The sequence below is a fragment of the Plasmodium coatneyi genome, chromosome 9, assembly GCF_001680005.1.
Source record: "Plasmodium coatneyi strain Hackeri chromosome 9, complete sequence".
Lineage (NCBI taxonomy): Eukaryota > Apicomplexa > Aconoidasida > Haemosporida > Plasmodiidae > Plasmodium > Plasmodium coatneyi.
Genome location: NC_033564.1, coordinates 143,887 through 168,374, shown reverse-complemented (window position 1 = coordinate 168,374; position 24,488 = coordinate 143,887). Strand labels below are relative to the sequence as shown.

The following is a 24,488-nucleotide window of genomic DNA, read 5'->3' as shown; positions in this document are numbered from 1 at the left end:
GATGTTCCCCAATTCTTTACCCCCTTCCCCGATGGGCGAATCCATTCGGCTGGTGAAAGGACCACGTGGGCTACGTTCACCCGAACTTCCTTCCCCGTGCAATATTCCGCCCGATTTGTTTTTGGGGGGGTTTGTGCCTCCTGTTTACGCCCATTTGTAGTATTTTTTGAAGTCTGCCCACTTTTGAAGTTTATCTATTTTTTGCGCCCTCTTTTTTTAACCCATTTTTTTTTCGTGCCCCCCCCCCTCTTCACGGGTGACAGACAACTGCGCGTAATTCCACGCCTTCCCTTGATGACTCTTTTTTAAGTTTTGTAAAAGGTTTAATTATAGTTTTGTTGGGGAAAAACACGAGATGGTAATTTTTGCGCTTTTTCGTTTTTGTCACTTTTGGGCAATTAACCGTTTTGTACATTTTTTTTTCAACATTTTTTGTTATAAAACACAAGGGGGACGCATTGTGAATGGACAAGACAGAAAAAGGGGAAAAAAATTGTCAGACTGGTGTGAGACAGTTTTACGTTACCTGTACCTTTATGTAGAGCTTTGAACGAGGGGGAACCAATTTGTACGTCTGTTGTTCGTGCGGGAATGTGTGCACCAGGGGGGTGGAGGGCTTCCCAGCGGATGGTTTGGATAACTACCTACGCGGAAGTATGGAAAAGTGCACGCATAATAGGGATACTTAAGTATGCGCGCACGTAGGTTTGTCCAACTACGCGGGAATTGTATTTATTTATTTTTTTTTTTTTTCCTATGCGTGAAGAATTCACCCGTTGTTATTCCAAAAAAGGAGGCATTCTGCGATAGGAAAGATGTAAGTTAGGAAGGCATACTCTAAGGTACACGTTGTGTTCATAGTCATAGTTGCATTTACATTTGCATTTGCGTGGTGAGCGAAAATTGGTGGCCAGCCAACTCTTGTAGGTAATTATACGCCACCACGTGTTCGCTTGCACCAAGCCTTGGACTAATTTTTATGTTTATATTTTTTGCTAAAATGGAGGAAAAAAAATGCAAAAAAATAAATGATCCATTCGTATAATTTGCAATGTAAGAGTTAACCGTGTGATGAGAAAAAAAAAAAAAAAAAAAAAAAAAAACATCTGATGGGAAGCCCCTAAAGGAGGAAGGATCTATCCCAAAATAAGTGACAAACTTACAATTCTTACATTACGAAAATGCGAAGGGGTGGAGGCAGTCCAAAAAATGCAACTCAATTTTCTAAATCGCTTAACGAGTTATCCAACGTGAATGAAGTAGAGGGATAAATAGTGGATCCTCCAATTGGCTTACAACAGAATCTACCCCTTCCTCTTCTTAAATAGGGGAAAGTACCCTACGTGATTGACAGATACGCCAGCATATCAGCACAACAGTGAGGGAGTCTATGCGTACAACGAGCGTATGTACCTACAGATGCGCTTTGTATGGCCTTCATCTTTACCAGGCGTGGTGAAAAACTCCTCGTGGAGACCCAAACGGAAGGGACACTAGGAGTTCATCTTGGTCACTGGAATTTGTAGAAAAGGCCTAACTTTTCAATTCTTCTAAGGAGTGATCGTCAGTAGAGAGGACAACCTCTACAGAGGAGTGTCATAGAGGAGCTTATTCACGTGGGTCAGTGGACCGGAGACTGAGTTATGCCACGCGGGGAAGCAACTGTGCTGGCTGACCAAAGTCAATTCACATTCTGTAGGGAGATACATCTATCTACTTCGTTAAGGGGGTGAAGGAAAGGACAAATATTTGTGATCATAGAGGGGACCCCCCGTGTAGGTTAATAATATAGAAGAGTTTCCCTACGTACGATCGTGCATACCCTGTGAAGAGACAAAATGCCGACGATTTCCGTGTATGAGGAGGACCTGATAGAAAAGCTGGGGGAAAAAATCGAAGAGGAAAAACTGAATGATATATGCTTCGAATTCGGCATAGAAATTGACGACATAGAATACAAAGGTGAGAAGAAGATTTACAAAATTGAAGTGCCAGCTAACAGGTACGACTTGGTATGCGTAGAGGGGTTATGTCGAGCGTTGAAAAGTTTTATAGGGAAATATGAAAAGATCAGTTATGCCCTGTTAACAAATAGTGAAGAGGCGTGTGTGAAGGAAAAGCACTTCATACATGTAGACGAATCGGTGGACGAGCGCAGAAGTTACGTCGTTTCGGCCGTTTTGAAAAATGTAAAAATTAATGAAAATGTTTACAATAATATTATAGAGTTGCAGGAAAAGTTGCACCATAATTTGGGGAAAAAAAGAATTTTGCTGGCAATAGGAATTCACGATTATGACAAGATAAAGTTTCCTGTGACATACAAATTTGAAGAGAAGGAAAAAATAAATTTTATTCCTCTGAATGAAACGAAAAATGTGAATGGAAATAATTTTTTAAAATTTTATCAAGACAATATAAATTTAAAATCTTATTTAAAAATAATTAAGGACTTTGAGAAATTTCCAGTTATCGTCGATGCAGACAATCAGATATTATCCCTTCCCCCAATTATCAATTGTGACCATACGAAAATTACCTACCATACGAAGAATTTATTTATTGAATGCACAGCTATAGATAAGAACAAAGCGGAAATAGCTGTTAATATTATTTGTTCCATGCTGTCAGAATATTGCACGCCAAAATATGCTATTCACTCCATCTTCGTTCAGTATGATAAAAAACATAAGGCGGAAAAGGGGAATGGCTATTTATACCCAATTTTTAAGAACAAAACTTTGACGTGCCATATGGATTATGTGAGAAAATTGTCTGGAATTTTAGACCTTTCCGTGAAGGATGTCGAACCGTTACTAAAAAAAATGATGATCTCGTCGAAGGTTATTGATAGCAGTACATTCACTGTGGAGGTTCCCTTCTACAGATCAGATATAATGCACTGCTGTGATATTGTCGAAGATATAGCCATTGCATATGGGTATGGAAATATCGTATCGGAAAAAGTTGAAATTGCAAAAAAGAATTCACTAAGTGCATACACGGAGTTGTTCAGGAATGTTCTATCTGAGTGTACCTGCACGGAGGTCATGACAAATGCTTTGTTATCGAAAAAGGAAAACTATGATTGCATGTTGAGGAAGCATAAGGACTATAACGATGAGAAGATAAACTTGGATGAGTACAACCCTTTGGCTCCCCCAGTTAAAATCATGAATTCCAAAACGTCGGAATATGAAATTGTTCGAACTTCTCTAATTGTAAATATGTTAAAATTCGTATCCGCAAATAAGCACAGGGAACTTCCCTTACGCTTCTTTGAAATTGGAGATGTTTCTTACACCACGTATAATAAGACGGATACCAACGCTGTGAATAAGAGGTACTTATCCGTTATCTTTGCCGATAAGTTCACGGCCGGGCTGGAGGAAGCACACGGCATGCTAGAAACCGTTTTGAAGGAGTTCCAGCTTTTCAGTGATTACAAAATTGAGGAGAAGAGGAAGGAGAATGTGGCCATTCGGTCGGACGTGTTCTACAAGTTGGTGCCTACGAAGGGTAAGGTGTCCGCAGACAGGTGTCCGTCTGCATATCGTCGAATATGTGCGAATATCTACGCAAACGCGTGCGATGATTACTCTTCTTTTGTTCTTGCTTCCAAATAATACTCTCCTTTTTTTTCCCCTTCTCAAAATCACCACTGTGCACAGATCCCTCCTTTTTGGACGAACGAGTAGTTGACATTGTCTTGTGTCCACACAATTTGAAGTTTGGAATTCTGGGCATAATTCACCCCAAGGTTTTGGAAAATTTCTCCATCGACATTCCAGGTAGGGCATGTTCTTCTTCCATAGCGTTAATGACGGTTTAGTTTGTCATGCGTTTGGATAAGTGGTCTTGTGTGGAATATTCTGCATGATGCCCCCTCCCTATAGTGCTCCCTCTTCTGCGGCGTCTGTCAAACTTCGCTCCATTTTGCCAACTCTTCCCATGTTCCCCTTTACAGTGTCCGTCATAGAGATAAACATAGAAACCATAATGAACGTCCTAATCATTTGAGGCGTAGAGGACGCACCCCCCTTTGGATTTTAAAATCCGGAAAATGCCACAAAAAGGAAACTCAAAACAGTGTCAATTATGCTCCTTCAATTTATCATCAAAATAATTGAGCGCAAAGAGGTACGGATTGTCCGGATTTGTCTTCACTAATTTTGCGATGAACTCGGAAAGGACTTCCTCGAAGTACGGGGGAACATTGTATTTGTCCAGGTTCAGCTTGTCCACCTTTTTAAATTCGAACGGGTTTGTGTTCTCCATAGTGAGGCGGGGAGGAAGAAGTAAGGAATGGGAAGAAAAGAATACACGAATGGAATCTTGATTTAGCCGTAACAAATTAAATGACCATTTGTTTAGCCTTTATATGTGAATCAAATGTGTACATGTGTCTATGCACTCGTTTTCTATGTGCACATTTGCATTTCACGGAGGCGGCAGAGAGACACGCGAAAAAAAAGAGGTGCACACTACGCAGGTGTGAAGTGATGGATATGGCCTGCGTACCGTGCTATCGTTCCTTAGTGAAAATTGAGCAGTTTGCGCCCTTCCTCCAATAGGCTATACGCAGAGCTTGAGTCAGCGTGTGATAGTTTGTTTTACGCGAACAGGTGCTGATGGCGCAACGGGGGAAATTATCCCCTTGGATCAAAAGTCAATTTTAGAGTAACTCCTTTTTTGTTTTATTCACCTTTTTTTTTTTACTTTCTCCATAATGCTTCACAATTGTTAACATTTATCAAAACTGAAATTTTAATTTTGTAATTAAAAGAGAAAAAAAAAAAAATGTCATGTTATTGTATTGTCTACAGGTATGTTATTTTAATTTTTTTAAGCATATTGGTTTAAAAAAAAGGGGAAACAATGAGTAGAAAAGAAAAATACAAAAGTAAGGACAATAAAAATTGAGCTATAAAAAAAAAGGAGGGGGAAATAAACGCCTTTTTTAATCGTGCAAATTCGCGTTATGGCTGCAAAAAGGCACATGTTTGGGTAAATACAATATGGAAAAAATAATTCATTGGATGAGTTATAAGAAACCCTACCCAGTTTTCAGTACACACTTTCGCACAGCTTTGATCACCATGTGGGGAAAAGTGGCACGTGTGACTGTGCGCGCAGGAAGTTTCAATAGTGTACTGCGTAATAACTACGTGACTATGCTATATGTTATGCTATGTTCTGTTTTTTTTTTTCCTTTTAATGGGGGGACAAGCAAAATTAGTGCTGCCGCAGGACGAGCCCTTATTATGGTAAAGTGTGTTCCGTCCTGCTTGAATGGTGAGGACCTTCACCTCGTTTGTGGGTACTTCCATACGGAGGCACACCTTTCCGATGGGCGTGTCCTTCACAATTTGGTGCTTCAGTTCCCGCCGTGGTTTACATTACTGCTAACGTTTTTCATGTCGTAGTTTGTCAGATTAATTAAATTATCCAGGTTGTGGTTGTGCGAATTAAGACTCATGTTGTTGCTGATGAGGTTTCGGCTCGGGTGGAAGTTCGCATGGAGCCCCAAATTTGTACCACCTCCCATGACTGCATGGATACCTCTAACGAGGGGTGCATTCCTTGCACCCTCATTGGTACTAAGACTGCCATTGGGAAATCCCCTTTGCATTTCTGCGAAATCGCTCTGACCATTAATATCCACTATTTTATGACTTTTCCCAAGCAAGTGTTGTAAATTTTGGGGGTGGTAAAAATCATTGCGGGCGTTACTTTCTGCAACTACGTAAGGAGGGATGGAATACCCACTGAAGGAATGGTTTCCCTGAACGACGCGATTATTGGGGATGCTACAATTCTCCGTATCGACTGCATTGGTGTCATTGTAATTGATGTAACTTCTTAACATATTGGGATGAACTCTAGGGGGTTGTTCAAACGCACTGGGGTAGACGTTACCTTTTGTTGTGTAGCCATTTAGGTGGTCGCCACTCATTGCTTTCCTGAAAAGGTCATCATTACTGGAATGGGCGAAGTGGTTATTTATGCCAATATTTCCATTTACAGTGTGTTCATTTTTTTGGGTGTATCTATTTGTGATGCTGCTGGTAGTACTGCTGCCTTGGTTATGCTGTGCATTGAACATGATTTTATTCGAATGAGGCTCATTTGGTAGGGTAAACCTTTTCAAGTTGGCGTTGATCCTGTCGTTAGAGGGTGGGAAATTCCTCGCATTTATGGGGTTCACATCACCCGTTATGTGTATGTTTGCGTGTGTGGTGCCCTGATTGGGGCCGTTAAATGGGTCATCTGCTCGAATCGTGTTGACCCCGTTGATACCGTTAATTCCGTTCACTCCGCTGAAGTGCTCCATTTGGTTGACCAAACAGGAGTGTGCTATGGATTGAAACAATTTTTCCACCTCCGGGTTAACATGCACAAAGGAACACTGCCAGAATTTAAAGATGGGATTTTTAATAAGCTCAATGAAGGTAATGAGTAATCCCCAAGGGTGAGGTCTATGCACTATTAGTCTCTCTAGCAAAATGCCCGTAATTTGTTCATTTACAATTTCCATTTTTGAAATGTTAAAAATCCAGAGGAGGAGACAAGAAAAGTAGTGCGTGTGTGCATTGGGGTATCTCAAATGGTTGGCGATGGAGGAGAGCAAATAATATCTCCCTTCCATGTCTAACGTATAGGTGAGGTGTAGGATTATTTCCAGTGCAGGATGGGACTCCGATACCTTATCAATCATTAAAATTTGAGAAGGAAGGGACATACCAATATATAACACTAGGGCATTTATCAAGGCTATATTGTACTTGGTTTTCAAATATAAAGCTTTCATTTTATTTTTTACAAGTAATTTTTTATGAATTTTCTTTAAGCAAGTTACATTTCTGGTGACGAAATAATCATCGATGTACTTCTTTATGTTATAGTCGATTAGGATAAATGTAAAGTTGTTTAGGATAACTGGGACTATTTTCATTTCTGGTAGGAGGTCCACTTTCAAATTTGGATAAAACGGATGCGGCAGTTTAAGATTCCTTGGGAAGGCGGACAAAACAAGGTTTCGTAACTGGACACAATTTAACGGGATGGAGTTACAGAAGGAGAAATTGTATACACAAAGGAATTCTGGAAAATCGTGCAGCAAAATTAGCAGCATTCTCAGTGTCGCTCTGTAGAGTATTTTTATGGGGGGGGTGAGATAGGCATTCTTTAGAAACACGTACAGAAATTCTAACAGGTAAATTAGTAACTTATTATATATACACCATCCTTTTGACGTTTTCAATATTTTTGGTAGAAATAATTTGTGGCTAATCAGTTCTAGCCAGGCGAAGACAAATGTGGGTACACGTAATGGGTTCAGAATACATAAATAATATCCCAGGGCTAGGATTAACTTATTGTAGGACTGCTCAAAGTATTTCTCGTTTTTATTTATTTCGACTAGGATAGATAGAAAGAGGCGAAAGTATGGTCTTTGGTTGAAGTTTTTTTTATTCCTTCTCGACTCCCTCACTACAATTCTACAAAATACGTTCATCACTTTTTGAAACAGGATGAATGGCGAAATTTGTTGCGTATCGACTAGCTTCATCATGCAGATGATCATTTTCGCCAGGCCATCGAGAGACAGAGTGTCAATCGCATCGTCCAATTGGGAATTTCCTTCCATTCTGACAGGCTCTACGCAGGCGTAGCCGTTCCGCAGATCGCAGTGGTAGTGGTAGACGTCCTCATCGTCGCTTTCGTCATTATTGTGGGTATCTTCCACATCGGCTTCATCCGAACTGGTTTCTACCACGTCGGCTTCTTCTTTGTCCTCCTCTAACTGCTCCCACTGTTGCTGCTCTTCTTCTTCCATCTCGTAACAATCACTTCCGTGGTCACCATCCTCGACCTGCGTTGCGTCCTCCTCGTCCGTTCCGTCTGCGTCTTCCTCCTCAGTATCCGTTTCGTCTTCCTCATCGCTCTCAATTTGCGTTTCTCCTTCTTCGTCGTTCAGCACCACCACATCGTCCTCCTCACCGTCATCCTGATCATCTTCGTCATCTTCAATCTCCTCTTCCTCGTCGTTTTCGTCATCTTCCATATCGTCCGCTTCGAACTCATCCAGTTGTGCTTCCTCCTCTTCCACTTCATCATACTCATCATCATCGTATAACACCTCATCCATTTCATCCTCCACTTCCTCCGTTTCGTCTTCCCTGTCCGATTCGACCTGACTTCCGTCCTTATAACCGTCCTCCAAATGGGAAGCCATTAAATTTTCACTACCATCATTGTTCCTCCTCCTCATCTCAAAATGGGTGTCCGATTTGTTAAATTCTTTTTCAGAGTTTGGCACAAAGTCGACATCAGTGGATCCATTAATGGCAGAAGATAAGTTCCTCAACATTTCGTTTTTTTTTAACTGCATTTGTTTTGCCATTCTCTGCTTTTTTGATAAAGGGTCAAGGAAGAATTCTTCTTCGTCATCTGAAAAAGACTGCCCATAATTGGAAATATTGGAATAGAAGGTTAAGTTTGTTGATTCTGTGTAGGAATAATTGTCATCAGAAACTTGGGAACATTTGCTGCTGCTGTTATTTTTTTCGTCGCTAGTTGTTTGTTCTTCTTGTCTGCCATTTTTGTCAAACTGTTGTGTGCCCTCTTCTGCATTTTTCTTTGTCACATTATTTTTGTACAAGTGGGATGTTTCTTCTTTTCCTCCACGGGTTTTAGTTTCTCCATTGGGGAGGCATACTCCTTTCGGTTTATTATTGTCCCCTTTTGTGGGCCCCCCTGGATGGGATGGCTTCCTCCATTTGGGAATTCCCTTCTCTGTGATGTTAGCGAATTGTCATTGTTTTGCTGCGCACAATTTGTAGCGTCTAGATAATCCGACTCATTGTTTCCATTTGATCGGTTAGCATTATCTAACACGTTGATGGTGCTAATACAGGTCCCTCCTTCCACAGCTTTATAAATACACACGGCAAAAAAATTATCGGTGTTGTTATCAATTCGTAGCAATCCTTGGTTGGATATGTTTTGGAAAAATTTAACATAACTCTGGTTAGGGTTATCCACATTCTTAAGATTAATTAATTTTATCCACTGGAAGAAAAATATACTTATGATCTGTTCATGTTGTTTTGGAATCTTCTGCGGTTTGGGAACTATCCTTATACCTCCCACCCCTTTGTCTTTGAAATATTTTTTATTTTTTCTTTTTTGCAGTATATTCCAGTCCGTGTTCAGGCAGAAATCGATTATCTGCGTGAGGGTGGTTATGTATTCTGGGTTCATTAAAATTTTTAGATTTTTCCTATATTCCCTTTTTGTCTGTCGCTTGGACTGGCAAAGCAGTGCATTTGATCTGTTTCCCTGGTTCGTTTTACTTATCGCAATAGTGTGCACGTTGCTCTTATTGTTGGTGCTGGTGCGCGTACTGAGGGCAGACTTGGTCTTCTCGCCTTTCTCGCGCAGATGCACATCTTCACCGGTGTGCATTTTGACGCCTTCCATGTCTAGGAGACCAAAGTTGTCGACGCTTTTTAGTTCATCTTGAATTTGATCGAAATGATGATCATCAATTATGGTGCTTAAAAGGTCTTCACTTAACTGGTTATAGTCCCTTTTAAAATATTCCAGTGGGTTTTTCAGCAACTCGCTTTTTTTTATTTCGTTCAGATGAGAGTTGTTATTTGTCCTTGTGCATTTCAATTCGAATGTGTTTTGTTCCGCTTCTCTTCCGTTTGGTGTCTCATTTGAGTAATACAGGTCATCCTCCCGCTTTGCCCCACGCTCTCCCTGCGCGAGTTGTGAATTTATACCATTTTCTACTTGTCCCTTTTTACCCTCCGCATCGGTGACACTCCTATCCATACCCATTGGTAGCATCATTTGATCTGTGTTGACACCCCTAGGCACGTTTTGATTCTGCTCCTCGTCATGTTCATCATTCTCATCATCGCTTTTTAAATATTCCTCATAAACGTGTAACAGGTCTGAAAAAATGACGGCACCTTTTTTTCCCTGAATCTTTTTAGCCTCTTGAGTTAACATTTCGATGGCGACGTTAATATCAATTGGGGGGGAGTCGTTGAAAAAAATAATTTTGTTGGACAGAATGTTTTGCTCCTTCAGGTTATTTAAAATGATAAATATATTTTCAAAATCCTTGTATCTGAAAATTTGAAAGTCGATTAAAATATTTCTCAACAGTAGGATGACAAATTCTGCATTGGCATTGATGTTATACATGTCGGTGCTGAGTTGTCTTACAAGGTAATTTTTATATTTCTGCATGTCGACCAGGTTGTATCTTATGAAGCCAGCTATCACATTTGCATTCAGTTTGTGCATTCCATTATGGTGAGACTTTGCTTCTGACTCGTCCTTACTTTGGTGGCCCCCTTTATTTGAGTTGCTATTCGTGGGGGAGGAGAATTCGCTTCCCAGTTTTGTTACATCGTCTGATTCTTTCTCCGTCACCAAGTTGGATGCGGAAAAAGGGGACTTACCACAACTTGGTGAGTTCTCATTCGAGGGGGCAGTAGAATGATCGGACATTATAATATTCGTTATGTGTTCCTTTAACGGGGGGCATTTCTTTTTTAGCTTTTCCAGGATGCAGAGAAATACTTCCAAGTATATGCCAGACGGGTCATTGGATCGATACACCCAAGGGGTTTTGTTACTGTTCGGGGGGATAATCTCAAAAAGGAATTTATAAATTCTGTTCGAGTATGAAATGATTGTCTCGTCCTTATGTTGTGTTAACGATGCTATTTCTGGGATGGATTTAATTAGGTTAAATATGCTTCCATCCACGGATAGACTATACAATATGTGAAGACTTATTTTGTTAATATTTTCGCAAGGCTTCTCCTTATTTATGTTAAACAATATGGGGGGTAAAATGAGGATGTCCTTAACGGCATCTTTCAGTTGGTTAGTCGCAAGTTCTAATTTGTTCAGAATTTTATGCAGCTGCGGATTTGTGGCTAAGGCCGATGCAGATGGTGAATTACATTGGGGGGTGGTATTTTCATTCGCGTTCCGTTTTTCGATGTTTACACTTTGCTCAGTCTTTATACCACCATTTGTACTGTAATCCGTGTTGGTGTTTCTGGTTACCGTGGGGTCACCTTTTGGCATCCCAATTGGGGGTTCATTAACTGTTCTCTTATCTTCGTTCATATTTTTCGGATAGTCCATTTTTTCTTCCTTCTTCTGTAAGTTCGAATTTGCGAACAGGGCATGCATGAGGGTACCACCTCCTTGTTGATTATTGTCTACATTCACGTCGTTTACTTTTGTGTATATTTTAGTCAGCGCTTTCGCAGCGGCATGTAATTTTTTCAGCGGGGCTATGTTTAGGAAATCTTTATATATTTGGAGCTGATTATTCGTCACAGGCGATCCCAACTTTAGATGGTGGGCCATTTCTAGTTGCATTCTTTTCGTGTTCATAAGATGAATGGGATCATTAAGAGCGATTCTGTTTTCTTTGGCTACTTGTCTGGATAAAAGGGTAGGTTCCAACGCTTCATTAATGTCTTTAATAGCTTTTTCAATGACTGCTTGTTCGACCAAACTGCAACCTAATTCTAGGTTATCTGCAGATAGAATTTGAACCACTTGTTCAATTAACACCTGGTCGTTGCAATCTTTCGTGCTTGTTTTTTCTAGCCAGTGTCTTAAATGGTGCGTTAGAGAAATACGCAGAGGTTCCTTACACGTAACTAAGGCTAACGAACCAGCTAGCGATGAAATCATAATATGGGCCGCTTTCCGAATTAAGGTTTCATCTTTTTCTAGGCAGAAATCTTTGCACACAATTTCTCTCGTTGTAATGCAGGATATAGCTACAGATCGGTCTAATATAGCTGCGATGATTTCCCTAATGGCTTGATAAAACGCTATAGTAACTAGGCTTTTTAAACCGGGTTGGATTTGAAAAAGGGCTATGGAGGGGGATATAATCACTGCACTGTTCAGGCTCTGCAAAAACTTACTACTATTAATTTTGTTATTAATTAAATTGTTGTCAATGGAAATGTCTCTGTTATCCATATTGTCGTTACTGTTGTAGTAGTTGGCAGTGCCGTCGTAGTAGTCGTTGTTGTTTTCATAGTAATCGGCATTGTTACCATAATAGTTGGAATTGCCGATATAGCTGGCACTAGTGGGGTAGCTCACATTGGGGGCGTGTTGCTCATTCATCGTATTTATATTTTGACCTCCACTGTCAGCCACTTTTCTGTGATAGCTTGCGTTTATTAGATTTATATCTGGGGGGGGAAAGGTGGAAACTAAGGTCATGTCATTTGTCAGGGCATCAACTCTGTCTCCATCATCTTTGCTCCATTCGGAATCCACATAATCAACGTTATAATTTGGAAGGTTATTGTTTAGCATAGTGTACTCCATTTTTTCTGGGATGAACCTGGCGTTCGGTAGCGCATTATTTGTCACACTACTTGGTACATCCCTGGCGGTAATATTTGCAGCATTTTGCAACTCTTCCAGACTGGGGTTTAGAGTCAATCCACCTTCTACCCTACCTATATGACTATTAATAAGAGTTGTTAGGCCTTCCCTGCGTGGGAGATTCTTCAGGTCCTCACTTACAGGTAAGGAGGTGCTATTATCCTGACTGTTGTTATCACCTTTCTGCATGAGCAACTCACTTTTCCTATTCTGTGAGACACTTCGCTTGCTCAATAAGGTAGTCTTATTCTGAAAGGAATGAATATCTAAGGCGAGATTTTTAAACAGAATTTCTACCTCAAATATTGTGTAGGTTTTCACATTTGGGAGTTCATGAATTTCTGTTAGTAAGCATAGCATAGTTGTGGTCCACGGATTGGGGGGCTTAAAATTTTTAGACAGTTTTATGGATTCTAAAATTCTGCATACCATTGGTAGTATGCAAACTAGGCATTCTTTTTCATACGCTTCAAATAGAACTAACTTTAAATCTAAGATTTTCGATTTTAGGGGTCTATTTCTGCCTAGGGTTATGAACCCTAACCAGGAGCCTAAATTTTTTAGGACTGTTTTAAATGCACTAACTTCTTTCAATTCGTTTATATATTTGAACAGGATGAGTATGCAATCGTACGTCATATTGATGATGGTGTCGATAAGCATAGGATAGCTTAGTTTATCAATAAATTCGAGGAAAACTTCATGGAGGTTTACTTCCTTGGAGGCCCTGGATTTGACAATGTAAAAGGCTAGCCAATTGTAGTGCTCTGGTTGCATGACTTCTTTTAATATTTTTATTTTCTCATCAATATTGAATGAGCAGAGGGTGTTGAAAATGCTAAACACTTCGCCTATTATTAGGGGCGATGGTACAATAATATTCTTCGTTAAATCGGTGTTGTCCATTAGGCATTCTATTTGGCCTAATCCGAACCCCCCAATGTTGCTTAGACTCAAATTGGGTGGTAGCTTAACCTGCACTCGATCGTAGAACGATTCTATTATTTGGCAGAGCTGCTCCTCTTTGTCCCTGCTGCTGAGCGGGTTCTCACTTAAGAGGTTTTTGCCAATGCTCATGCTGGTGCCATCACCTTTATCACCATGCAGGTTAACATTCGGGTGTTTGATCCCTTCGGGTGTGTTGGCATATTTGGAACCATCGACCACATTGCTCATTCCGATTTCTCCTCCTGCATGTTCGCTGAGAATGGAAGCATTACTGAGGGATACAATTTCCCTACCCCCAAGGTTGAACGGGTTACCTTGGGTGGTTAAAATTTGGTTAATTGGGTTGCTTCCATTTGGAGATACGTAGGACCGGTTGGCATATAACTGATTCATGGCACTAAAAGGGGTGCTTGCCTTATCACCGTTTAGTAGGTTCACATTGGTAGAGATGTTCTGGTTCTTCACAGGGGAGGAGAAGCTGTTTATGCTTACATTGAAGTTACCGTTTAGGTTATCATTTATGTTTTTATTTTTAAAAGCATGGTCAGTACTAGCTAGGGTGTGCGGATTGGATTGCAGATGCGGGTGTTGCTGCACAAGGCTTGAGTTGCTTGGTAAGATGTCACTGATGTAGGATAGCACACTGTCATTCGTTATGTTGGCGCTATTCCCCTTGAGCATATTGTTTAGCGCGTTGGCAATAGCGCTATTATTATTGTTACTGGTAGAGGTGCTGCCACCCGTGAGGATGTTACTTACAGTTGCATTGTCAACAGGACCGCTAGTAGCCATGGTTATTCCCATGGAGGAAATTAAATTATTTACATTCTTCAAATTGTTTGTATTATGGGTTGATATATTTTTGACGTCATCATTAGACGCCTGAGATATATGCGCATCTGTTGTGCTACTGTTTGCACCAATTTCGGCGAGGTGCTTTATTTTTAATATTGTAGACGCATCTATGTAAGGTAAACTTCTAAAGTGCTCTGGAAGGGTGTTCAATAAATTGCTGCAATGAATGACGTATTGCGGGTTGTACTGCCTTAAGGTAGTAACGGCTATCAAGGAAGACAAAAAACTAGGGTAACAAATTAGAGAATCTTCAAATTGTTCCAAAGCTGTAATTCCAAAATTGAACATTTTAGAATCATTTCCTTTATTGAAAGCTTCCAGAATGCACTTCAAAGCAACAGCCAAGGTATTGCCATAGGATAGCAATAAGTTGTGCTTTACTAACTTGCCAAATAGCTGTGCAGTGGTGTCCAGTTCTTCTGACGGATATTTTGGGAAGAACCTACACTCATTAAACAGAATTAATAACATTGATTTATACACATCATTATTTTTGGACCCTTTGGGAGAACATGACAGGCTCTTCATGATATCTATCATCGTGTCCACTGTAATTTCCCCCGTGTACAATTTCGCGAAATAACCATTCACCTCAACCTCGTGTTCACTGAGGAACGCATTGTCCACCTGAACATTTATGTTGAAATTGTTATTCATTTTTTAGGACATGTTTTGTTTTTACTGTACCTATGGTGTGCACTGTATAACGTGGTATTGTATGTGTATGTGGATTGTATAATGTCGTATCGGGCAATTTATATTTTTTCGCAGCGCCTCTTTCCTGATTCGCCTTCTATTCCCTCAACCTTCTCCTAATTTGTACGCGTACAATATATACGCGCCGGCGTATGTATACTTTGGAATGTGCCTCGTTCGAATACAAGTGGGGACGAGCGCATATATGTGCGTATACACACGTATGTAAGGGTTTATGCCTGTATGTACGTGCCGGTTTATGTGCAGGCATGCGGCGTGAACATATGCAAGTATGAACACATGCACTTATGCATATATGCATGTATAATCTTTTTAAAAATTTTTCCTTTTTTGCCCTTTTCTCACTTTGTGTGTTGGCGCGATACTGTTTTCTTGTCGAAAACACGTACACAGGCTTTTTGCAAGCTCAGTAAAAATTGTGGAGCGTTTTTTTATCTTCTATATGAGCGTAAAATACAGCAAAGCAAAATAAATCTTAAAAACAATTTTTTCTTTTTTTTTTACAATATATTGTGTTATACATTTGCTCATTTGGTTACGCATTCGTTGGTTCGTGTGCTCGTTTTGTCGCTCGTTCATTTATTTGTTTTATTCGCCCACTGACTGTTTAATATATTTTTTTTCTTTCCATAAGGAGCTTTTATTTTTTCTATAAAGTATGTATATATTACATTTTTTATTTGCTACATTTTTTTTTATAAATATGCAAGGATGATGTGTTGGTGCAATCTTCTATTTTTTAAGCTCACATGAATCACCATAACATGGATGAAACGTCCCTGGGAGATATGCGTACACCAACGTTTGGGTGTCCTTCATGCGGCGCTTCCTTGGTGCAATTAAGCGTACTCGAGCGTGTGCCACGTGTACACTTGGGAACGCATTTACGTGCGAATCGCGCACACGTATAGATATGCGCATAGTAAAAGTGTAGTTACTTGTATAGGCCCACGTACAGGTACAATTATGCTGGCGTTTATTGGCACACTCAAGCGTGTACGCTTTTATTTCACATATAAGGCGGCAGGCACACTACGCGCTATAAGGGGTTGGGAACCTTGTTACAGTCGCATGCAGCAATTTTTCACAAAACTACATCCTTTCTACATGCATTCCTGGGTGTCAATTTGGTTCATTCGCTATGAGGATATGTATGCATGTATATATATGTGCACAATGTATGTACATATGTGCGCGCCTACATGTTTTAAGTGTTCCTCCTTATCGCCTTGGCTTTTCGTTTTTTCAACTTTTTTTTATTTTCCCCCCTTGTAAATTTTTCTTACCACACTTTTTTTCGCGTTATGAAACTTAAGCGATGTCATATTTTTTTTACACTAAGCAACGAATCATTTTTAAAACATTATAAGTGAAAATTTTCCATTTAAATTTGAAGAAAGGAGTTTCCTCCGATGGAGGGATTGAACTGCCTATTTTGTTCACAATTTTGTGCAGTATGCAAATGGGGGCTAGCACCTTTCAGTTCTATGTTTTTTTTTTTTTCTTTTTTCATTTCATTTTTAAAAATTTCTTTTATTAACCTTTAATTTGCCAGGGTCTTAATTATAACATAAATTTCACAAGTGTGTGCACTTTTTCATCATGTTTACGATTTCGTTTATGTACACATGTTAGGATAGAGATAAGATTCGCCTGGTGTTGGAGTGCGCCACGAATATTAGTAAAATGTGTACCACGGTTTGTTTAATTTTATGTAAACATGTTTATTCGTTTTTGTGCCCGTGCTTGCACGAATATGTAGGAATCTGTTCACAAGCGGAGGTGAGGGAAAGATGAAAAGGAAACCAAAAAAGGGAGCAAAAAAAGGAAGAAATTCCGCGGAGGGGTCTTTTTTAATGCCACTTCCGCGTTGAAAAATGCGCACAGGGTTTGAAAATTGTACACATAGTACATGTAAACGCAAACAAAGAAATGCGTGTTAGCACAAAAGTAAATATCATTGCGCGGTACACATTTCGGCGATATTCTGGAGTATAATTGACGCATCCATGTGGTGCATCAGCGTAGGCCAAATCGATCTTAGGGGTGAATAAAAGTTTTCTTTGATTGTGCTGCTGGGACATAAAGTGAGGTTATTACTTTGCGTCAGGGTAAAGTTGTTAAAAGGTACGCTATTTTGATAAATGGGAAAATGTGCAAATGCTGGAATGTTCAAATGTAGGGATTCATACACATGTAAAAGTTAGTAGCACGCGAGCGAGTGTTTTGTTGTATACACAAGTAAAGTCTTAATCATTAATTTAGTAGATTCAGTTTAAGCATATGTGAAGAGACGCGCCTGGGAGCATTTGCTTATTCGTTGGGATAAATGAAACATTTTTTTCCCCCAATAACTGTGTACATTCTGTCATGAATTTTTGCTTTTTTTTTTTCACAGTTTTAATTGTGTTATTAAAAAAATTAGTTTTTGAATTATTTTATTTTATTTTTTCATATATTTAGGTAAAGTACAAATGCACGCCCATAAGCTTATGTTGGTGATCGTCAGATATACTTTAAAGAATATAAGATTTATTTTTACAAATAGGAATAAGTGTTTATTCTATTTATTCAATTAATACAAAACATATGTAAAAAAAAAAAAAAAAAATGGAGGGAGTAACAGAAACACATGCCTGGGATGGATGAGGATGGATTCATCCACGCAGGGTTGGGGGGGGTAATCTGTTTTGTTGATTGATGTGTACGTGTATGCCCTTGTAAATACGTTCATACATAAACCTATGCATATACATACCCAAAGGCGTACACACACATATACATTTAAAAGGAGAATCAAATAAAATTTTAATTAAACTTTTTTAACCACTGATGGGGGCAGGTGGAAAAAAAGAAAAAAAAAAAAAAAAAATACCTTAGCCTTAAAGGCAGATTTTGATAGTTGAAAATCTACCCACATTTAAGTATCTTTAATTTGTAATTCTTCTTTCTTTAATTTTTTTAAATACTTTGGATTTTTTTTAAGGAAATTTTCTCTGGACAATTTCCCAAATTCTCCCTTGGCAATTTTATATTCCGTTCTGGTAAAATTTTGGTAGACACTGAATCCGAAAATTTTGGAGGTGCAGTAAGAAGGAGTTTTCAAAGTAGCATAGTAAGGATAGGTTTGCAAAAGTATATGAGGAAAGGATGTTCCAAAGAAGGAACCATCCAAATATACTTTGTCCTCTTCATGTATTTTGTATATCTCTTGACACAGTGGACAATAAATATGCACTTTAGCAATTTTAATTTGATCGAACAGACCAATTGGAAGTACATTATGTTGAGAGCAACTAACTCTTGGGCAGCTTCCAAAATCGCCCTTGATATATTTATCCTTCATTAACGACAACCCTTTAGGGGTTGTAATAAATCTTGCGTGGATTAAAGAATATAAACAGACGGCATCCTTTCCAAATACGTTTTTAGCGTCATCTTCATCAGGAGCGTCTCCAGCTATTATGGACAATAAATGGTTAAAATTGGGCATCTCCGATTTTAGGCCATATAGATTGAAGGAATCTGTAATGTACTCATTATCTACCTCGACTAGGAAATTACTGAGGGCTCTACTGTTGAACCATTTTACCCACGATGTACTTTTATCTGACTTGGAATCGTTGCCATCTTTGTTCGAATCGCTAATATTCATTTTGTCCTATTCGCTTTGGGTGTGCGTCTGTGTCTGCTACTGCCGTTTGGTATGAACTGCTTTTTCCTATCTTACCTTATGCATACACATATGTACACATTAGTAATACATGTGCAGCGTGTTATCAGGTACGTACGTAGGGAATGTTGCAATTTTACTGGCTACAATTTCCTCTATCCTTTCGGTATCGAGCGAACATAAAAAAAGGGGAACCAATATTACGCTTCACTTATGATGACAGGTTGGTCAAGATATGCGAATCTTTTAACAAACTTCCACAAATGAGCTCCTCAAATTCATAAGCATGGGTCTTTATTTTGAATATCTCGACATGCGGTTTTTTGTTCTACTTTTCTTTTTTTTTACAGGTGGTTGGAATACGTTTCTCCGTTCGATCCTTTCCGTATTTGTGAAGACGATTGGCACAATTCGCTCCAACACGTGCTGTTATTACTTCTTTGAAAGGGCAGTTGCAGGGTGCAGGGGCTACTAACTGGTAGTCTTACATAAGCATATATATATATATATGCACGTGATGTACATTACCCGTGGGATGGACCTTCCCTTTAACCTTTAGGGGAAGGGTCGGGAACTGCTAAAACTTACCACCACTTAACTTGGCGAAGAAGGTACAAGAATTGTATCCATAAATGAGGGTAAAGCGCACAAATTCAGAGGATACATACATATAAATAATAATTACATGTACGTACACTCATGTATGCATTATATGCATATCTTCTCATGGGGAAATTAATTACGCTCTGGTTATATTTTTCTATTATGTCAGTATTAATTAATAGCATAGAGATACGTACCCTTTGGCATTTCCTTTTTTAATTTCATCATGGAGTAGGGAAAAAGAAAAAAAGAGAAAAAAAAAAAATTAGAGATATGCAATGTTTGGCGATAGCGGCAATGGTGGTGCAAATGCGCAATTATTTTTATTTTTCCTTTGCGATTTCGATTGGTAGGGGGGCTTAATTTCCGCCCTCCCCCACTTTTGGCAGATTGCTGTGAACAAGGAAAAGCGCGTACGTGTGAAATTATATTATGAGTAATCTATGCTTAATAAATTTCATGTACATTCATAGCGCATCTTATGTATGCACATGAGAAGAATTGTTTATGTGTTATGTTCATTAGGCATGCCAAGGTGATAACCACCTCGTGAAAATAAGAACCCCACCCTGCGTGCCCATAAGAGCAGGTGCAATTTTCAGCTGTGTGGAATTTAAGAACGTATATATGAATGTAGCTTCCGTTTTGCGAAAGAGTTTTTATTCACCGCAGAGCGAAGTTAAAATTAATTCGGCAGTGTGGTATACACCTTCCCCACATGATGTGTTTTTTTTTCTTTTTTCCATACGGGTTATATGAATAAGAAGTTATATGCTTATCTGCACATTCAATGATTGATTGATATGTGAAATTAAAAAAGGTGCAACCACGATTATGCGTACAGCTTAGGAAACGGAGAAAACGAGGGATGAGTTGAACACTATATGAATTTTTTCTTTTTGTAAGGGGAAGGAATATAAAGTGAGAGCGGCTGTGTTGTGCTTTAAATGTGTTATCTTTTTTCATTTCCCATTTTGTGATAATGGCGTTGCTACGTGGTTGGTCCATCTTTGAGTTGGGATTAGTGAGAAGTGGCCGTTGGGTTAGGACACACCCCAGCTCATTTTTCATTCGCACGCGTTGCACAAACATTCAGGAGGCATTTTTAACAGTGTTAACATTTTAATTTGTAAGACATGTCAATTTCGCGCATCGAAGAGGTGTCCTAGCACGGGCAATATATAGTGGTGTACAAGTGCGCTCATATGAGTTTTCACAGTAGGTCGATTCTTAGACGAAAGAGTCCACCCCCGTTATCCGCTCTACAATACAAGGTGTGTTTAATTTATATTTAAATGGAATTAAAAAAATTGTAAAGTTATTGGGGGGTATTTCATCCCCGGTGTGTGCTCATATTTGCCTTTTTTCTTTTTTTACAAGAGTGGGTAAAAGACAAAACTGCAATGTATGCAGTGTTTAAAAAAAAAAATTCAAATACGAGCGTGTGGACAAATGCATTTTGCGTATTCACATCAAACGTCAGCGATGCATCGAGGGATGCATTTCGCGTTAGCAAACGCTTAAGCGTAACTAAAAAGAAAAAAAAAATATATATATATCAAAATTTCTGCAAAACGGGGGATATCCCATGAGCAAGTAGTCCCCTTATAAAGTGTATCAATCGTTTGCCAGTACATATGGGAGCGCCGTTGGGGGGCCATTTCACCCGGCATGGGGATTATCAAACGGATTGTACGCTTCGCCAAGAGGTGTAGCTTCTATTGGGGATAAGTCTGAGTTACAAAAAAGAGATGTTCCCCCTATTGTGCAGGTGGTAAATAGCTACTCCATCCTTCTTTTTCCCCCTCTCCTCATGCACACTTCTTATCGACAATATTTTTCACGCCATACTCCTCGTACTCACTTTTTGTCATGCAAAACTGGGGAAACGTGCCGAGGGAGGACAAAATGGAAGCACCTATAAAGCAGTTGCATTTCCGATCGGCCCCTTTACTATAGATAATTTGCGTGCTTTTCTCTTTTATTGTGTCTATAAAAGGTAGGTACGATTTTAAAAGTCCAACAAAGTTATGAAACATGGTGGATTCTCCAGTTACTATGAGGAAGTTCAGAACTTCATCTAAGTTCATATTTGCAGATATGAAGGATAAAATTCCTTTTTTGATAAAATCTTGTAGACCATCGAATATTTCAAAGTAGGTCTCAATTTGATCTGAGTTGCATATGTTGGAGCTTTTATCAACTGGGTTGTCTGATACCTTCTCAACAACTGAACTGCTGGCATTAATCCTGTAATTATGTTTGTATAAAACTGGAAGTTTTAACGTTTTTAGGGAATCATAAAATGCGTTAAAGTCCATATTATGTAGTGTTGTTACTCCGGTTAATTTTGTTATACTATTTTGGTTGTATTTTTTTTTAAAAAATATATATGGGAAAATAAGTCTTAACGATTCGCATGTATTCTGATCTATAATACTACCGTCTGGTAATTTATAAGTAGTGTTATTTTCATTCTTGTTTTCATTTCCTTTACTTTTATCAACTATGGAATGACATTCGTTGGTTATGTTTTCTTTTATATGACTAGCTACATGGAGAGATCCCCAAAGATAATACGATTTTGTAACCAAGGGGCATTTTAAAATTCTAATTTCGTTGCTCTTCTTTTCACCATTTTGACTTTTCTCAATAGTAAAATAGGGATATATTTTAATATTTTTTACATTTTCTAGATAGGCTAGATAAATTCGATCGATTAGGTCTCCTCCTATGGGAACCTCTTCGATGTGTTTTTGAAAGATATACCCTTCTTGTACTCCACACAAGTTGGTGCAATTTCGTTCAACGTTGAGGACTAGGCCAGATGTCCTCGCGCATCCATAGCAGGACAAGACACTTCTTCTGGAGAGGAATAACTGATATACATTATGCGTCTCGAACATTAATTCTGTAAATTTTTCCCTATACTGCCTATCTGTTTTGTTTGGCTCTGTTAACAAAATGGGATGGTCTTGAAAATTATCATCCAATGCTTTACTCCCTGATATGTCTTCTAGCAGTTTTTCCATTACATCAAAATTGATGTCGTACCTGCTGCTATTATTATCGTCATATATGTATTTCATGCCGTATAGCAATTCCACATTATCTCTTTTTATTTCTGGTAATAAAGGGAAAATTGTGTGTTTTAGGGTAGCATTGTGGACTATCGGTAACCCTAGAATTAAGTTAGAACTGTACCTGGGTGAGCACTCACCGGAGTACCCTGCCCGCATCTCCCCATCGTTCACATCTAAAATTATGGTCTGTATGTTCTGAAACATTTTTCGGAACGCACAGGGAGGACTGCGGGGGCCACCACATATAGGGGAGGAAGAGAAAAAAAACAGGTGTTACCCCTTCTGTGTTTTGTATCTTGTTTGTGTAGGTTTTTTCCCCATGGACTGCCCTCTGCACAATTGTCCTCACCAGTGTGCCGAGAAATAATCACTTGGTTGGTCCCAATGTTGTCATTAACTGCGCCTTCTTTACAACATTGCAAAGTAGTCACCTGATTATTTTGCCTTCAGATATGTTTTCACTTCTTTGGGTTCGCTTCCCTGCGTTGTGCTTACTCATCGATGTTTGCTTGCGCGATCGTTTACACTTTTTCATTCCTACGCAGAGACAATTGTAGATTCCCGCACTTATGTTCGCTCTTCTTCGCATAAAATATCGTGGGCGTGATGGCAGCGCATCACCTGCTACTTCACCTCACATCCCCAGGTCAACACGATTTAAGTGCGAACATGTATTTGTCACTACTACCACCGCTATTACGGCTACTACTACTACTCCTGTTGTCACTTATCAAATTTGAGTAATTAATAAACATGCTTGACGGAGTTTCTTTCCCCCGGTTTCGCGGCGGAAACGCAGGCATATTTCGGGGTTGAAAATGCATGCACTGTTGGCAATACGCTTTGTTGTTTTTTCCCCTTTGTTGAGTACGGTGCGCGGGGTGACAAAATAGGCGCAAGTCCCTTGCAATTGCTCCGCAAAATGGCACAAATGTACAAAATGGTACAAAATTGGAACCCGCGGTAAGGGCTTGTGTACTTACAAAAGGAACATATAAACCTTTACGTATTCACCTAATCGGATGCATAGGATAGCCCCTCCGTGGAGACTTAATGAAATATTTAATTCCCAATGATTATCAAGCCATTTTTCGCTTTTTTTTTCGACCAAGCTAGCTATACACTTTGTTACCAGCTTGTGGAAAACATAACACCACAATTTCTTTCTTTGTATTGATTATATTTTAAGCGGTTCTTCGTCCCATTTTCTGTTTGATGAATTGATTTGACGACATCCTATGGAGTGTTCACCGAGTTGCTCATTTTTCGGGGGGTCTACCAGCTGAAGCTTAAGTGTAGATTGTGTTAATGCGTACGTGCGTTGCGTGTATTAACTGCACTAGTAGCATGGCATAAAAAGGGTTGTTGAAATTAACATCATTTTTTTGCAAAATCTTTAACGTTGTTGTGCTTAGGGGAAAGCCTTCTGCATGTTCACCGAAGGTCCACTGGAAATTCCGTTCTATCGTACAATTTTTTTCACAATTTTGCAAAACGGATGTTGCATAATGTGCCTGCACGTATATATAATTGTGTGTGCTTACATTTCGATACGTGTGTATTACAGCGGACTCTAAGATTGGAAGCATGCCATTTTGTCTCTTTTCGCATCCCTCCAATTTTGTAGAACGCGCCAAAAGATATCATGTGGGAGTAAATGTGTGCTCAATTTTGAGTGATTGTCCATTTTTTTGGTAAGTCTCAGTGGGGAATTACATAGGGTGAGTCTCGGTACGATGGTGTGGGGGTTCATTTACCCTTCACCTTTCTCTTAGCCGTAATATGTGGAATTTTAAGCGCAAAGTGGAACTTTAGCTTGGGTTTTATTTCTCGCATTTTCAACAACTGTGAGCATTTTTATATGCCCTTGGAAGGATAATTCAGGAGCAACGGCGGAAAGGTGTCACTATTTTGGAAAACTCCCAATGCTAGGAATTTCGAGGTTATTATTTTTCCCTTGTTACGAATGGTCCAAAGGTCTTCTCCCTTTTTTGACGAGTTAATTTACCCAAGTTGAAAAAAAAAAGTGGCAAAATTTTGTATTTGTCCTTCTTCGACGAAGAAATGTGTACATACATAAGAGATGGTGCAATTTTGCGATTCGCGGGATGGTTAAGCTCGTAATCATCTCTGAGAGGGGGAAAAATAAAACC

At 39.2% G+C, this 24,488-nt stretch overlaps 5 protein-coding genes across 5 annotated transcripts; 1 reads left to right on the top strand and 4 right to left on the bottom strand.

The window, feature by feature from the left end:
- Positions 1 to 1,838: 1,838 nt before the first annotated feature.
- On the top strand, positions 1,839 to 4,020 carry PCOAH_00023610 (Phenylalanine--trna ligase; the record flags this gene model as incomplete). Its single annotated transcript, XM_020059166.1, has 3 exons — positions 1,839 to 3,519; positions 3,672 to 3,791; positions 3,968 to 4,020. 3 exons carry the CDS (start codon positions 1,839 to 1,841, stop codon positions 4,018 to 4,020), a joined length of 1,854 nt encoding a protein of 617 aa, XP_019915065.1.
- A 72-nt stretch (positions 4,021 to 4,092) lies between these two features.
- Positions 4,093 to 4,278, bottom strand: PCOAH_00023600 (Uncharacterized protein; the record flags this gene model as incomplete). The annotated part of the gene is made up of 1 exon (XM_020059165.1): positions 4,093 to 4,278. One exon carries the CDS (start codon positions 4,276 to 4,278, stop codon positions 4,093 to 4,095), a length of 186 nt encoding a protein of 61 aa, XP_019914720.1.
- A 1,099-nt stretch (positions 4,279 to 5,377) lies between these two features.
- Positions 5,378 to 14,916, bottom strand: PCOAH_00023590 (Uncharacterized protein; the record flags this gene model as incomplete). Its single annotated transcript, XM_020059164.1, has 2 exons — positions 5,378 to 8,641; positions 8,692 to 14,916. The coding sequence occupies 2 exons, from the start codon at positions 14,914 to 14,916 to the stop codon at positions 5,378 to 5,380; spliced, it is 9,489 nt and encodes a 3,162-aa protein (XP_019915040.1).
- Positions 14,917 to 17,896: 2,980 nt separating this feature from the next.
- PCOAH_00023580 (Casein kinase II subunit beta) lies at positions 17,897 to 18,631 on the bottom strand (the record flags this gene model as incomplete). Its single annotated transcript, XM_020059163.1, has 1 exon — positions 17,897 to 18,631. One exon carries the CDS (start codon positions 18,629 to 18,631, stop codon positions 17,897 to 17,899), a length of 735 nt encoding a protein of 244 aa, XP_019914908.1.
- Positions 18,632 to 21,063: 2,432 nt separating this feature from the next.
- Positions 21,064 to 22,539, bottom strand: PCOAH_00023570 (Uncharacterized protein; the record flags this gene model as incomplete). The annotated part of the gene is made up of 1 exon (XM_020059162.1): positions 21,064 to 22,539. One exon carries the CDS (start codon positions 22,537 to 22,539, stop codon positions 21,064 to 21,066), a length of 1,476 nt encoding a protein of 491 aa, XP_019914973.1.
- Between the last annotated feature and the right edge of the window lie 1,949 nt (positions 22,540 to 24,488).